At 55.6% G+C, this 13,608-nt stretch overlaps 5 protein-coding genes across 5 annotated transcripts; 2 read left to right on the forward strand and 3 right to left on the reverse strand.

Annotated features, from left to right (window-relative positions):
- Positions 1–803: 803 nt before the first annotated feature.
- ATEG_07810 (cutinase family protein) lies at positions 804–1,596 on the forward strand (the record flags this gene model as incomplete). Its single annotated transcript, XM_001216431.1, has 3 exons — positions 804–874; positions 913–1,227; positions 1,332–1,596. 3 exons carry the CDS (start codon positions 804–806, stop codon positions 1,594–1,596), a joined length of 651 nt encoding a protein of 216 aa, XP_001216431.1.
- A 787-nt stretch (positions 1,597–2,383) lies between these two features.
- flbB lies at positions 2,384–4,027 on the reverse strand (the record flags this gene model as incomplete). Its single annotated transcript, XM_001216432.1, has 5 exons — positions 2,384–2,846; positions 2,892–3,479; positions 3,533–3,620; positions 3,671–3,748; positions 3,940–4,027. 5 exons carry the CDS (start codon positions 4,025–4,027, stop codon positions 2,384–2,386), a joined length of 1,305 nt encoding a protein of 434 aa, XP_001216432.1.
- A 2,490-nt stretch (positions 4,028–6,517) lies between these two features.
- Positions 6,518–7,133, forward strand: ATEG_07812 (uncharacterized protein; the record flags this gene model as incomplete). The annotated part of the gene is made up of 2 exons (XM_001216433.1): positions 6,518–7,071; positions 7,097–7,133. 2 exons carry the CDS (start codon positions 6,518–6,520, stop codon positions 7,131–7,133), a joined length of 591 nt encoding a protein of 196 aa, XP_001216433.1.
- A 600-nt stretch (positions 7,134–7,733) lies between these two features.
- ATEG_07813 (putative arsenite resistance protein Ars2) lies at positions 7,734–10,549 on the reverse strand (the record flags this gene model as incomplete). Its single annotated transcript, XM_001216434.1, has 3 exons — positions 7,734–8,372; positions 8,422–10,427; positions 10,507–10,549. 3 exons carry the CDS (start codon positions 10,547–10,549, stop codon positions 7,734–7,736), a joined length of 2,688 nt encoding a protein of 895 aa, XP_001216434.1.
- A 1,798-nt stretch (positions 10,550–12,347) lies between these two features.
- On the reverse strand, positions 12,348–13,445 carry hapB (transcription activator HAP2; the record flags this gene model as incomplete). The annotated part of the gene is made up of 1 exon (XM_001216435.1): positions 12,348–13,445. One exon carries the CDS (start codon positions 13,443–13,445, stop codon positions 12,348–12,350), a length of 1,098 nt encoding a protein of 365 aa, XP_001216435.1.
- Positions 13,446–13,608: the final 163 nt, after the last annotated feature.

Genomic DNA, 13,608 nt, shown 5'->3' on the forward strand with positions numbered 1-13,608 from the left:
CATGTCATGATCATGTAATGTCTGTTTTGCTTGATGCTAGGAGAAAAGTTTAGACGATAACATTCGGATTGTCCATGCCGTCGTGTGATAGTATACTATAGGCACTTGGTCCGGAGATTCTTCGGAGCATGCAAGACCCAAAAATTGGTCGTCACATCATCTGAAACATGGCCAGCTGTTTGCTCGTCTACTATAGTTAGATCTCCGTCTTGTGGACTTCTCGCAATGGATTCCGTATTCATCAGTATCACCTCCAGGCTCATCTACCCAACACGTCTCCGCACCACACAGCACTCCATATCAGATCCAACACGCATCCCTCGCCGTCTCAAGAATCCTCCAGAAGATATGATCGTCACTGGCCCTGCAGCCAAGATCGACGGCCGTTCTTGTCGTCGCCGTGCGAGTGGGGGTTTGCACCTCGTTGCACCTCTTAAACGTTCTCCTCGAAGCCAAACTCTCTACGCGAGCTATAGTGAAACATCTCCGCTTGCTGCTCAGCCTTGTCGGAGGAGGTTCCTTGTTTGTCTGCCAGGCCCAGCCGGCATTTGCGCAGTATACGGTTCCTCCGAGGTACGGCATTTGATCTGCTCCACGATGTGTCGTTCCTGAAACTAGTCCTTGTCGGAGGCGTGCCGATGGCGCAGGGTATGCGCCAGGGCTATAGTTTCTTTGGAGTGCCGTGAGGATGGCGTCGCAGCTACGACGAGGGTATATAACCGCCGTCCCCAACAGCATCGTTCAGCAGCAGGAGTAACAGCAGCAGCAGCGCAGTCTCAACAGTCACACCCTCCTCCCTCACAATGAACTACAAACTCCTGACTCTGGCATTGGCCTCCCTGGCCGCCGCAAACCCCATCGAGCGCCAACGCAAGTCCCTCTTCCCTCCCACCGCACGCGCACGACTAACAGAATACACCCCGCAGTCCTCAGCGGCGGCGACGAACTCCGCAACGGCGACTGCCAACCCGTCACCTTCATCTTTGCGCGCGCGTCCACCGAACAAGGCCTGCTGGGCGGATCGACCGGCCCGGCCCTCTGCAACCGCCTCAAGTCCGCCCTCGACGGCGTCGCCTGCCAGGGCGTCGGCCCAAAGTACCAGGCCACGCTGGCGGCCAACGCCCTGCCCAAGGGCACGTCCGACGAGGCCATCGAGGAGGCGCAGAGTCTGTTCCAGCTGGCCGCGGAGAAGTGTCCCGACACGCAGATTGTCGCGGGGGGGTATAGGTACGCTTTTTCCCTTCATTTCCTTTTCTTTTCTTTTCTTTTCTCCTCCGGAGAGATACCCGGTATGAGGTGTGGCGAGGCGAGGCTAATGCGTGTACATACAGCCAAGGCACGGCAGTCATGCACGGCGCCATCCCCGGCCTCGACGACGCTCTCAAGGACAAGATCAAGGGCGTCGTGCTCTTCGGCGATACCCGCAACCAGCAGGATAACGGACAGATCCCCGATTTCCCCAAGGACAAGATCAAGATCTACTGCGCTGCTGGGGATATGGTCTGCTACGGCACGCTGATTGTTGCGGCGCCGCATTTTTCGTACATCGCGGATGTGCCTGATGCGGCGGACTTTTTGGTGTCGAAGCTGGAGTAGGTAGACTGTTGGGTAGGGTGCTGGTCACCTTTGCTTCTGCTAGTGCTAGGTAGTAGGGGGTGTTGAATGGGAAAGCGCTCATCCAGGAAGATACAGTAACTACCCCTTATGAGAATCATCAACTCCGCTATCTAGTAGCTAAGGTAGTCACGTAACAGAATGCTGCGGAACGAAATCTCGACGCCATCTCCAACGGCTGTGGGCCCAACGGTTTCCTCCCCCTGGTTCTTATCCACCCATCAGCTCGCCTGGATTCGACACGTCCATTGTCTTTGACCAGTGAAATGGTGCACTGCGTGCGCCCATTCTACTTCTAGGCGCTGGACCGGGCCAGATTGCTACAGGACTGTCCCCGAGACGAGATGAGCCACCTACTCCGTACTCTGCAGGCAAGCTGAAGGATTTGCCACCGAGGCTGTCGGGCTGAGCTGAGTCGAGCTGGGTACCTGGCCAGGAAATTAGCGCTCCGCCGGAGCTGTCCAGCCACCTAGTGTGATCCGCTAACGGTCTATGCCGGATTGTCCGGTCTGGCGCGAGAAGAGACGAATATGACATGTGCATGATCAAGTTGTACACTTTGTAGGTAGTGTTGGGATATGGAACGCCTGGCTGTCCGGCGTAGCGTGCTGTGAGAACATAAATCCAAATGCAACAAAGACGTGAAGACAGAAGCGCTAGACAGGGGAATTAGTAGGATGCCCACGCCTGGGCATCTGGCGAGAACAGATTTTATATACAATAGCCCAAAAAGGAGAAACAAAAACGAAAGGACGAAAATGTCTGTCAATCATGAATATAACATGTGATCCTCGCTGCGCGAAAATCCCACGTCGACCTTGCCGCCTAGCACGCTGCTCAGACAGTCCATGAGCTCAAAATCTTCAACGACCGCGCCGAATCCGTAGCAGCGCACTTTCGTGTTCAGCGTTTCGATGATGATCTTGACGTCGTCTTTCGTCAGCGTGCGGTACAGTTCGTGGTTCTTTAGATGCTGCAACGCCATGATCGGCGTGATCTGGCCGTCGGTCACAAGCTGGCGGCTCAGGTTGAGGAGGGTCGAGAGGTTGGCGAGGGGAAGGTCGTAGGTCTTGTGCGGGTAGACCTGCTTGTCTGTCGTGTTTTCGATGTAGGATGGCGGGGGACATGTCGCCATCAGTGCGTGTCCCGAGAAGGGCATGTCTTCGTCGTCGGCTTCGGTGATGGATCGTCGACACAGGTAGTCCGTATGTTCGCGACACGGCGATTCCAGGCTGCACCAGTCAGATCAACCCCATCGAAAGGCGGGAAGCACTTACGTTAGAATAAAGTCAATCTGTAGTTGAGGGTCCTCCTCAAACACCCCCGGCGGCTGATTTGGTTTGCGATTCGAGGGAGCTATTCGATCGAGAGCCGCCAGTGCGTCGCAGGGAGCGTGGTTATATGCCACTTGGGGCGGCGAGATCTCCTGCGTGGGCGAGATGTCGATATTAGAGACGTGAGGGGTGGGGGAAACATCGACTCCGTTGGTGCTCCCATTGACGCTGGGGCTCACCCCGGACGAAGCGGAGACAGTGGTGGGCGGTGTCGTATACACGTTGCTGGCCGACGGCGCGATGCCGTTCGGTTGCGACGCAACGCTGCTGCTGGCGAACGGACTCGACTGATGGTAACCGGGGTGCGGGCGTTCGGCCTTGCGGCGTTCGAGTTCTGGTTCGAATTGGATTCCATGCGCGGCCAGAATCTCCTTCAGAATCCGGTTCTCGTCCGATAGCGACTGGATCATTTCCCGGTGTTGGTGTACAGTCAAGTTGGCCGCCGATATCTCATGGGTGTAGGCCTCCCGTAACCGTGATACCTCCGTCTCTAACGATCGCATATATTGTTCCTTCCGTTCACGATGTGTCCTGGCAGCGGGTTGGTATGTCTATCGTCGGATGGCCGTGACCTGTACACTTACCTCTGAGCCTGACGGTTCAGCTCTTGTCGCCTCGTGAGCGCAGGTTTGCTATCGGGCTTCGGGCCTCGTCGTTTCGCCGGCTGGCCATCTAGATGATGTTAGTATGCCAATACAGCGACAGATCGACGAGAGACGGACCTCGAGTCACTTTTTTCTGTCCGCCTCCGAAGAATTTGAACCAATCGGCGCCTTTCAGACTGCTTTGCGACTGTCGATCTGGGATGGTCAGCATCGAGCAGAGCAGGGAAATAGAAAATGTCCAGTTCAACTGGATGATAGGTGGATGTGAGATCGATACAGCATAGAGTCGAAACCGGGCGATGCGCCACAGGACCTCTGGTTGCCTTCTCGTACAGCTCCAACCCCTTACATCCAGAAACCAGAACCATGCGACCGGAAATGCTTACCGTTCGTCCCATTCAAAGTATTAAAGTCGATCGTTCCATGGTCCATCGGCATCACGCCGCCATTCATCGTCGCCATGGCGGCCGTCATTGTGATCGCAAAATCGAATAATTAAATCGAGAGACGCGACGGGGCACGGAAGATCGGGTATAAATCGATCAAGTATAGGGGGCAAGTCGGGAGCAAGTGGGAGGTGAAAACGAGTAGTCGGGCACACGGAACACGAGATGGTCTAGACAGGTCGGGAGAGAGAATAGTTCAAATGACTATGATGATAATTGCGCGCAGGAGTCATGAACGTCTGTGACCGTTGTCAGCCCTCGGATGAACTACTAGTAATTATTATATGTAAAGTGGATTCGCTCGTCCAAGCGCCTCACCGTTTGAGGTACGATATACATACATATGACCGCACCGGGAGGCAGGATGTCGTTTCCCCCCGCTGCGCCGATGGACAGTTGGACACCACGCGAGCTGTCAAAATGCCATCCACGTTGGTTGTTACAAGAAGAGACTGAGTGGCCGGCAGCGGACGAGATTCGGTAGTGAGCGAGGACCGTCACGATGAGTGCTCTATCTAGTTAAGGGGGGGAAAAGGATATGAGGAATCGGAAGTGGGAGACCCAGGGAATGAGACGGAGTGGGAACGCCGGTACCAAGAGATGGTGGGCACACGGAGCGATGCTAAGCAGAGGCCTTGTCGTGAGTGGCTTTTTGTTACATCCACCAGAACTTTGCAGCCCGGCAGGACGGGAGGGATTGGTGGTCAACCCCCGTTCTTCACGAGCCCCAGTTGGGCTGGCCTTTGCGCAATAATGGCGATGGCCGAGCTCTGGACACAGACGAGTAAAGCCGAGCAGAGTCAACAGTGACGGTGGATTCGATGGGACCCTCCTTTTCCCCTTCGAGCCGACACTAGTCGATTAGTTTCCCATCGGGAGAAAGGCAAAACGAGAGAGAGGAACGATGAGAAATCGAAATGGATGGAAATAGAATTTCCACGACAGCAGTCAACCGTCTCCCTAGCGGGTAGATTGGGACCGGTCTGGTAAATCAATCGTACGGCGATAGTCCCGATCTGACCTCGGTCCACGAAACCAACCGGAATGAAGTGCATCAATCCCTTGCTCAGCTCTGGTCAGTGGAAAAAGCAAACAACGCCGCCACTGCTGTGCCTGTGGAGGGAGAGGGGGGGTGGTCGCACCCATGTGTGATCGGCCACAGGAACTAGACAAGGAGAATCCTCTTGTACGGAAGAGAACCCCAACCGCCCCCGGTCGATACATTATTATCAATCACAAAGATCATAATAATGCCATTCTCTGCTTCTCCGCCGAAGGATCGTGTCCCAATCAAGATGCGAATCCGTGCGACTAGCCCTCCATTCCCCTGGGACACCAGCCAGATCGATTTCAACTTTCCCCTGGGCTTGAACCGTCCAACACTAGCGAGTCGTTGGCCTGGATGGTGGGTGTCGTGCAACATCCGCCACCATGGGGAATGCTCCTGACACTTGACCACTTGACATCTCACAATCCACATCCATGGACGGATTTGATGAATAAGACTGATCCATTCACGGCGGGAGTGTTCCGTGACGGTTGGACTGGTCAATCTTGATCGTGTCTCTCCCTCTCCAGTTGCGCTGCGTCACCAACCTGCAGACGGTCTCCGATTGACGAGCCCCATCCGTATCCACCGGCCATTGAGAGAGCTCGGTCTTGGTTCCATGTCGGGATGGTCGAGGAATAAGAATGGATACCGCGTTGTGATCCCCAACGCTCCGTCCTAGCTGAGCTAGTAAAAAAAAAAAAAAAAAAGAAAGGAAAAATGGCATTCTGTAAAATAATAAAACCCCTCGGTGGGTGATACAAGACCCATCGCTTACTCCGTCTGGATGTATGTGCGACCGCACGGAGGAATGATAGGCGCCGTGGGTTTCTGGCGAACTGTTCTCACAGGCATCAGAATACCCATGTCCTGTTGAGGTCGTTGGATAAACCATGTACGGTGGCTCCTTGCCCTGAGAGGAAGCGCTCGCAGGAGGATCGGAAAAGGAAAAGACCAGGACATCCGAAGTAGGGCACTACGGGAATTTTGCGGGATCAGCCAGTCCGCATGCCAGCTGCAGGGCAACGGTGATGTAACTGATGTACTCCAACGAGAAGCCCAGCCGTTCAGGCAGGCTGGTGGTTGAGTCTGGATGGTTTGTCCTGTGCACTCCGTCCAGAGGGATCTACCCTGTTTCGAGTCGACCGTCGACCAGGGAAGAAAACCCGCCACTGAACGACCCGAGCGAGGCAGATCTTGCCAAGCAGACGGGAATTGTATTGTAGTCTGTATGGAGGAGTAGGGTAGTACATATTGTACTCTAGTTAGTGGAGGAGAAACACGATCGTTCCTGAGCGGGCGCGATGGGAAGATTAGGTAATCCCGGCGCTATCGAGCAGATCGGCAGCCTCAGGCCGCTGATTGGGTCACGGGATCCACCGCATGACTCGCATTCTTTTTTACCTCTTTCAGTAAGGTTACTTGTACATAACTTCTTCATCTTAACTATCACCTGCTCAACAGTATGAAATGACCCCGTCCCATCCACATGCACAACCCCCCGAAATCCTCGTCCATATCGCCGCCCCCAGCTCCCTCCGCGACGATGTCCGCTATCGCGCCCAAGTCGACGCCCTTCTCGCCTTCCAGCCGGTAGCAGCCTCCCGCCAACGCATCCCCATCGGGCCTTCAGCAGATTCGGCCATATCCGAGCTCGAAGATGACAGTCCCGTCAGCGTGATCCCGGATTCGCAGCCGGACGCTGCGATCTCTGCGGACACAGATCTGGACATTGTCGACATTCCGCTGTCGAATCCGTCGACGTCTGCGTCTGCGTCTGTGTCTCGCATCGACTCTACCAAACAGGACGCAGCAGGAACACAAAACACAGAGAAGAGACCCTCCGTCTCCCTGTCTCAACTCCCCCTCCAAATCCAGTCTCCCCTGCCCCCCATCTCAACCGCCGCCTTCACATCCCACATCACCCCAACCCTCGCCATGCTCGCCTCGCGCCTCAGGTCCGCCCGCACCTACACCCCGCTGCACCAGACCCGGCCCCTCGACAAGCTCGAGCGCGGCCACTGGTTCGTGCCGCTGACCCTCGTCGAGGACGGCGTCGCCGCCGACCCGAACACCTGGGATATGATGTTCTTTGCGCGCTTCTGGTCGTTCCTGTCGGACTTTATTACGGAGCAGCGTGCTGGTTGGGGCGTGTGGTGTATTCTGGAGGAGGCTCCAGCGGTACCCGCGAAAGGTCCTGCGTGTAGCCTTCGAAACACCGTTCTCAAGGTATATGCGTGGGGTGAAATCGCCGCGCATATCTATCTGCTGCTCTTTCTGGCGAGCGAGCGGCGCATTCGGAAGATGGGCGCCCAGTGGCGGGATGGTGCCGACCAGGTCGTCATTCAAATGCCGTCGTATACTTCCTCGCTGGTGAAAAATCTAGCAGAAGGCAACTAATCTGTAGACCCATACGATACAACCTACACTTCATGCAATCCATCTAATATATGCCATGATCCATGTAGAGCTATGGTACAACAAATCACCCCCAGTCAAATCACCTCGCTCGGGAACCCCCACTGAACGGCCGCGAGCTGGATATGTAACACACCTTGGAATGTATGCAACGAGCAACGCATAAAATAACAAGATTTGGTGGCTGTACGGATACATAGAATCGGAGCTGGCTAGAGATCCTGATGCAACGCCGTCTCCCCAGAATGAATGGCCCATCACCGCCATTCTAATAGTTCAATTCACCACTGCCGGCCCCACCAACCGCATCCAGATCCTCATAACTTTTGAGGCTGCGACCTTGCACGGCTTCACGCGGCCCCATACCCTGCTGCGCTGACCCGGCGCCCATGGCATCGGCGAAACCGCCGGCGCCAAAGGCAGCGGCGGCAGGGTGTCCAGGAGGAATATAGGGAGCGCCAGCAGTCGAGGGCAGTCGACCGCCGGACCCATACATATTCATACCGCGGACAGGGCTCAAGCGGCCGCCGCCAGCGCCAGAACCGCCATAGCGATTTCCGCGGCGATCGTAGGGTCCGGAGCGGTTATGGCGACCACCACGGCGCATGGGCCCGGGCTGATGCAAGCCAGACGAATCACCAGGAACGAATCCATTTCCGCCCCAAGAACCCGCCGGGGAGTTCATGCCCATCATACCCGGAACACCAGCCCCCGGGACGCTTTGGAAGCCGGCAGGAAGATTTCCGCCGCCCAAGTACGCCGCCGGCATTGCAGACAGACTGAACCCTCGCGGAGTGCCCACTTGGCCCTGAGAAGAAGCAAGAGGGAAGTGGCCGTTGCTGTTGGCGTCAGATCGCGAAGGTGCGATGCGAGCGGGGTCAAGCACGTAGGCATTCACAAGAGCGAGCTATTTGAACAAGTCAGCTGGATTCGTAGTCAGTAGGAGAGACACTTACATCACTCTTGATATTCTCAAACCACTCCGTATGACGCTTCTCGACATGCTTGCGCCAGAAATGATCTGCCTTGAACAGTTTGGTACATTCAGGGACTTTGCATCGGTACTTGGACTCGTCTTCCTGCTTCACGTATTTGGACAATTCTTCCTCCAGCGCTTCCTCAACTGGTTTTCCGCCCAGCTTCCGGATGTCGACATTCTCCGGCTCCAAGATCTGTAGAAGTTTATCCTCAAACGTTCTCACCCAGTTGAATGCACGCTGCAGCTGCTGGTCGGCTTTGGAAGTGAATCGCTGGGGACGCTTCTCCTCGACGGGAGACTGTTCGCCCTCCTCACTGGGCTCCTTCTTCTTGGTAGGGAAGGGTTGTCCAAGGGCACTCGCCCGGGCAACGTCTTTCGCTTGAGACGTGAGACCAGCCCGTGGGCGACGGAGATGACCACCAGGACATTTCCGCGTAAGCTCATGGACCGAATCACTCTCGAAAACGCAAAAGAAACAGAAGTTGTACACCCGACGCAAGTATTCCACCGTCAGATCCAGTTTCTTCTTCCTTGCCAGAAGCTCTTCATCATCGACTTCGTCCTCCTCCTCCCACCCTTCCTGCTCTTCACCTTCCTCAGCCTCCCCCTCATCAACATCATCAGCGTCAAAGTCCTTCCGCTTCTTGACGCTGACAGGGCCCGTGACGGGTGGTTGAAGCCAACCCTTCCCACGTAACTCGTCGACCCGTTCTTCAATTTTCGAAAAGCCATCAGCATTGCCACCCATCTCAGAATCCAGTCGCATGACCAGTCTCCTGGCCAGCTCTAGGTCGCGTTCAATGCGCTGGGGTGCAGAGAACAGATCCCATAGAGCTTTCTTCCGGGGCTGAGACGGAGGTGCATGAACGCCAACATGGCAAACAAAGTCCCCATGGACAGGATCATGGATCGTCTGGTCGTTGACTGCTTCCAAGGCCTTCTCAGCCGCAGTGACAGTGGTAGCTCCGTTAGTATCTCCATGGTCCATCTCTTCGCCTTCCTCGTCCCTTCCATCTCCACGCTCAACCACGGTAACATCGGGCGCCGGATTCAGAACGATCCAACCCATGCGGTGGTACTTTTTGGAAGGATTCGGGTCGCTCAAACTGAGCCATTTGAATCCGCCATCTTGTTCGCCCAAATGCTCTTTGCAGAATTCTTCAATCTTCTCCCGACTCACATTCGGAGCCAAGGTCTTGATGAGAAGGGCGGGTTGAGACAAAGCTTCATCGCGCAATTCACCTCCTCTTGCGGGAAGAAGGTCCAAAACTCCCAGGGTCTCGCCCACGGCGGTCGTTTCGCCTTCCTCTTTCTCGATGACGCCACCAGCACCATCGCTTTCACTCTTGTAGATACCCTCCAGAGTGAACTCGTCAAACAGCCCATTCTCAATGTCGCGCTCCCATTGTTGGTAGGCCCCCGCGCGGAAGTCCATCAGCTTGCGACGCAGAGGGTCTCGGACTTCTGGTACATAGCGCTCCTTGAACCATTCTTCGTTCCGGTGCTGCTGAACAAACGTCCGAGCCATCTTGATCTGCAGGTCCACCTTGTACGCATCGTAGGCGGCTTGGATCTGCGCTCTCTCACGTTCGCGGTCCTCACGCGCTTCGCGCTCTCCCTTTACACGATCAGACGGGCGACGTCCGCCATGCTTCGCGCGCTCCTTTTCTTCCTTAATGGACTGTTCCGCTCTCCACCATTCAGCAAACCAGTTGAAACCGACTTGGAAATCGAGGGTTAAGGGGTTCGGAAGAGGGTTCGTCGGAATGGGTCGCTTGCCCGCATCTTGTCCCGGGACGTAACGGTCAATGTTGGCCACAGTCGGAGAAGGAGGACGACGACGATCCTCACGTTCGCGCCCAGCGTGTTCACGGGCCGTCGCGTAATAATCGTCCCTGGTTTGTCTGCGGTCCGATGGTTCGTAACGATCGATCATGGCCGGAGAACGAGAGCGACCACGTCCACGACGACGGTCCTGGGATACTAAAGAGCAAATGAGAGTCAGGCAATGTGTTCCAAAGTCGCAACAATGCCAACTGAAGGGGAGGCCGTGATGACTTACCTGGGGATCTGCGCCGGTAAGAATCGGTCGGGGCCCTCGCCATGTAGGGATCGCCATCCCGGGCTCTGCCAGGGGATCCGTAACTGTCGTAGGAATCCATTTGGTAAGTGGGCGGCGAAACAAGGACTCGTCTCTAATCACGTGTCCTTATTCAGGACAAGGCGAGCCAACGCGTCGCGCCAGGCGTGGGTGGAGTAGGCCAAGGGACAAGTCGATCGCGACCGTGGGAAAGAGCTAATATCGGACACGGTCAACATTAGAGTGGTAATTCTTTCACTGGATGAGGGTTTCTTGCAACTAGGGCGTTGACGTGTGGTAGGGTGGGATAGGTTGTGGAATAAGAAACGATAAGATTGAAGTCCGCCAAGCGGGCAATGAAATCCAGAAAAGCATGCTGAAGAGAGAAAGACAAGAGATTTGCGAAGTGAGAGACAAGAGAGTGAATTGAATAGTTAGAAAGAGGGAAGAAGGGCACAGGTAGTCGACTAGGACGGAGGGTCTCGAGGGCCACGACGGCGCGACGACAATAGCGACAACTCCGGGGAGAAAGGAGAGAACAATAGGAGGATGCGAAGAATTGGGAAGAAGAGAGCAGATAAAGATAAGGAGGGATACTCTGACGAAGAGCAGAAGAAGCTGAGAAGGAAAGGGGTACGATATGATGAAAGTAACGAGGCGTAGATAGGTGGGTACGTGATAGGAGGGAATTCAAGGACAAGGCAGGCGACCTACAAGAAGCCGAGCGAAAAAGAATGGACAGACTCCTGTCAATCCAATGATTTCAGACGGGATGAAAACAACTGTGCCAGGAACAGGGCCAGGCAGGAGTGAGTTATGGTGAGGCGTGAGGAGAAGAGAAGGAGAAACAGCGGAGGCGATGGAAAGTCACGAGAGGGAGGGAGAGTCTGGAAACGGACGATCGGATGACTCAGCCGGCGGTTGACAGCTGACCTCACCGCCCACCGGCTCTCCGCTTACCGGATTTGAGTCGGCAGAATCTGTATACTTCGGTGTTGAGCATGAACACGAATGCATGAATTGATATAAAATCTCGTATTTGTACACGACAAACCAGGGGAATCATCCGTTGCAATCAATAAACATAGCAGAAACAGCTCCAGGACCAGATCACACCAGACCCAGGAAGGCGACCACTGAAATCTGACCCAAGGATGTTAACGCCAAAATACACAACAAACGCAGGACCGCAATATGTACTGGTAGCTCTGACCAGACCAAAAACTCAACACCCCTTCCATGAATATCCTGTGCAAATCCCGTTTTTACCAGTGATGGATACCCCTTTCTAGATTGCACGCCAATACCCGAAGACCGCAATGCAAGAGAGCGCCGGGTACAGATCTCTTGACCCTTGGCGGTTACAAGAGGCCTCTCGGCGTAGGCACTCCCTCCATTTGTCTTTGGTGACAGGAACACGGGCAGCGCGGGTGCAAGGCGAGTCTTCCAACGACAACAATGATGGCAGGAGGCAGACTGGTCGACACATTGTCGACCGCCTGACTTCGGTCATGATATGAGAAAAAACACGAAACAAAAACGATAACAGAAAACAAAAGGAGAAAGAAAAAGATCATTCACACATGTATTCCCAATATGGCAGCTGCCATCGACAGAAGGAAGATTCGTACCAGCATAACAGTATGAACAGACGTAAGACTCAAACACCGTGAAGAATAGGTAAGTTCGGGGGAGGCGTGGGGTGATTCGTGGCATCAGTAGTCGCACATCGCTCGCTACGAAAAGGGCAAACAAAACAAAAGAAACCGGGCATCCATCCATAAGGCCATGAGAAACATAGGTACGAAGGCAACGTGAATCACTCAACCCTCTTCGTCCGAGGGCTCCGCCGATTCACTTTCCTCGGCACTGCTGGTTTTCACGCCACTCGTCTTCGTCTTCTTGGCGGAATTAGCATTCTCATCATTGACATCGCTGGACTTGCGCTTCTGGGCGGTGGGGGAAATCTCGCCGGCCGGCTTCGAGTCGGCGCTGTCTTGTCCCGCACCGCCCGCCTCCGCGGCCTGCTTCTTCTCCATGGCGGCGACTTCATCGGCAGTCAAGAAGCGACCTCCCGGACCTCGGGGTCGCCGCATGGCATGGTTGTGACGCGACTCATGCAGGTACGGCTTGCGGCCCTTGGAGGTGAGCCGCAATTGCTCTTCCAGCCTCTGTCGCGCGACACGTCGCTTCAGGATGCGATGGAACTGCTTCGCATTGACGTAGAGAGGCGACTCTTGCTCCGGACCGGTCACCATCTCCGGGGATGGTTGACTCTGCTGCACCGGCTGCGGAGGCGGCGCCATCGGGGGCGGGACGGAAGGGCGACCGACGTGATTCATGCCTGGCTGCGCGTTCTGGATATGGGGGCTACCGACATGGCTCATGCGACGCTGTTGCATCTGGGCATTGGGCGGCATTTGAACCTGAGAGCCCATGGAAGGGATCTGACCGGGCATCTGAGGGGGCGATCGAGGGTTCCGATCCGTCTTGACTTGTCCCGCCATCCGCGGCGATCCCCGCGGCCCCTGCGACATCTGTCCGGCCATCGAATCCTGGTGGATCGGGTAGAACTGGCCCGAGGCGGCCGCGGTGGCCATGGCCGCCGCCTGCGTCGGCGAAATGCCATATGTCTGAGGCATCCCGGGCGTCACGCCGTACGACTGAGGGAAGTTCATCTGCTGATGGACTGCACCGGGGGCATTCTGGGGTTGCTGGTAGTGCGACTGCGACGGCACGATGGGGGAAGCTTGATGCGTCGGATGGGCTTGCTGCATGTGAGCTTGGGGATTGGTGGGAGAGGTCATTGACCCCACGGGTGGTCCAGCGTTTTGCGGCGCAGTCTGATAGGGGCCGGCGATATGGGAGGGAGCATGGGGGTGTTGGCCATGGGCCTGTTGATATTGGGGAGTATATTCCATGATGGAGTCGCGACGGCGGTTCCCGTGCGGTTCCTATGTACGTGATTGGACCCGACCGACTGCCAGGAACGACAAGAGTTGAGGCGGTCCCACGAACGAAGAGGCCAATGAGAAGGGGAGGAGGCTGAATTGAAGTGCCCTTGGGTGGGCAAGATCAATGTGA

This window comes from Aspergillus terreus, genomic scaffold, assembly GCF_000149615.1.
Source record: "Aspergillus terreus NIH2624 scaffold_11 genomic scaffold, whole genome shotgun sequence".
Taxonomy (NCBI): Eukaryota; Fungi; Ascomycota; class Eurotiomycetes; order Eurotiales; family Aspergillaceae; genus Aspergillus; species Aspergillus terreus.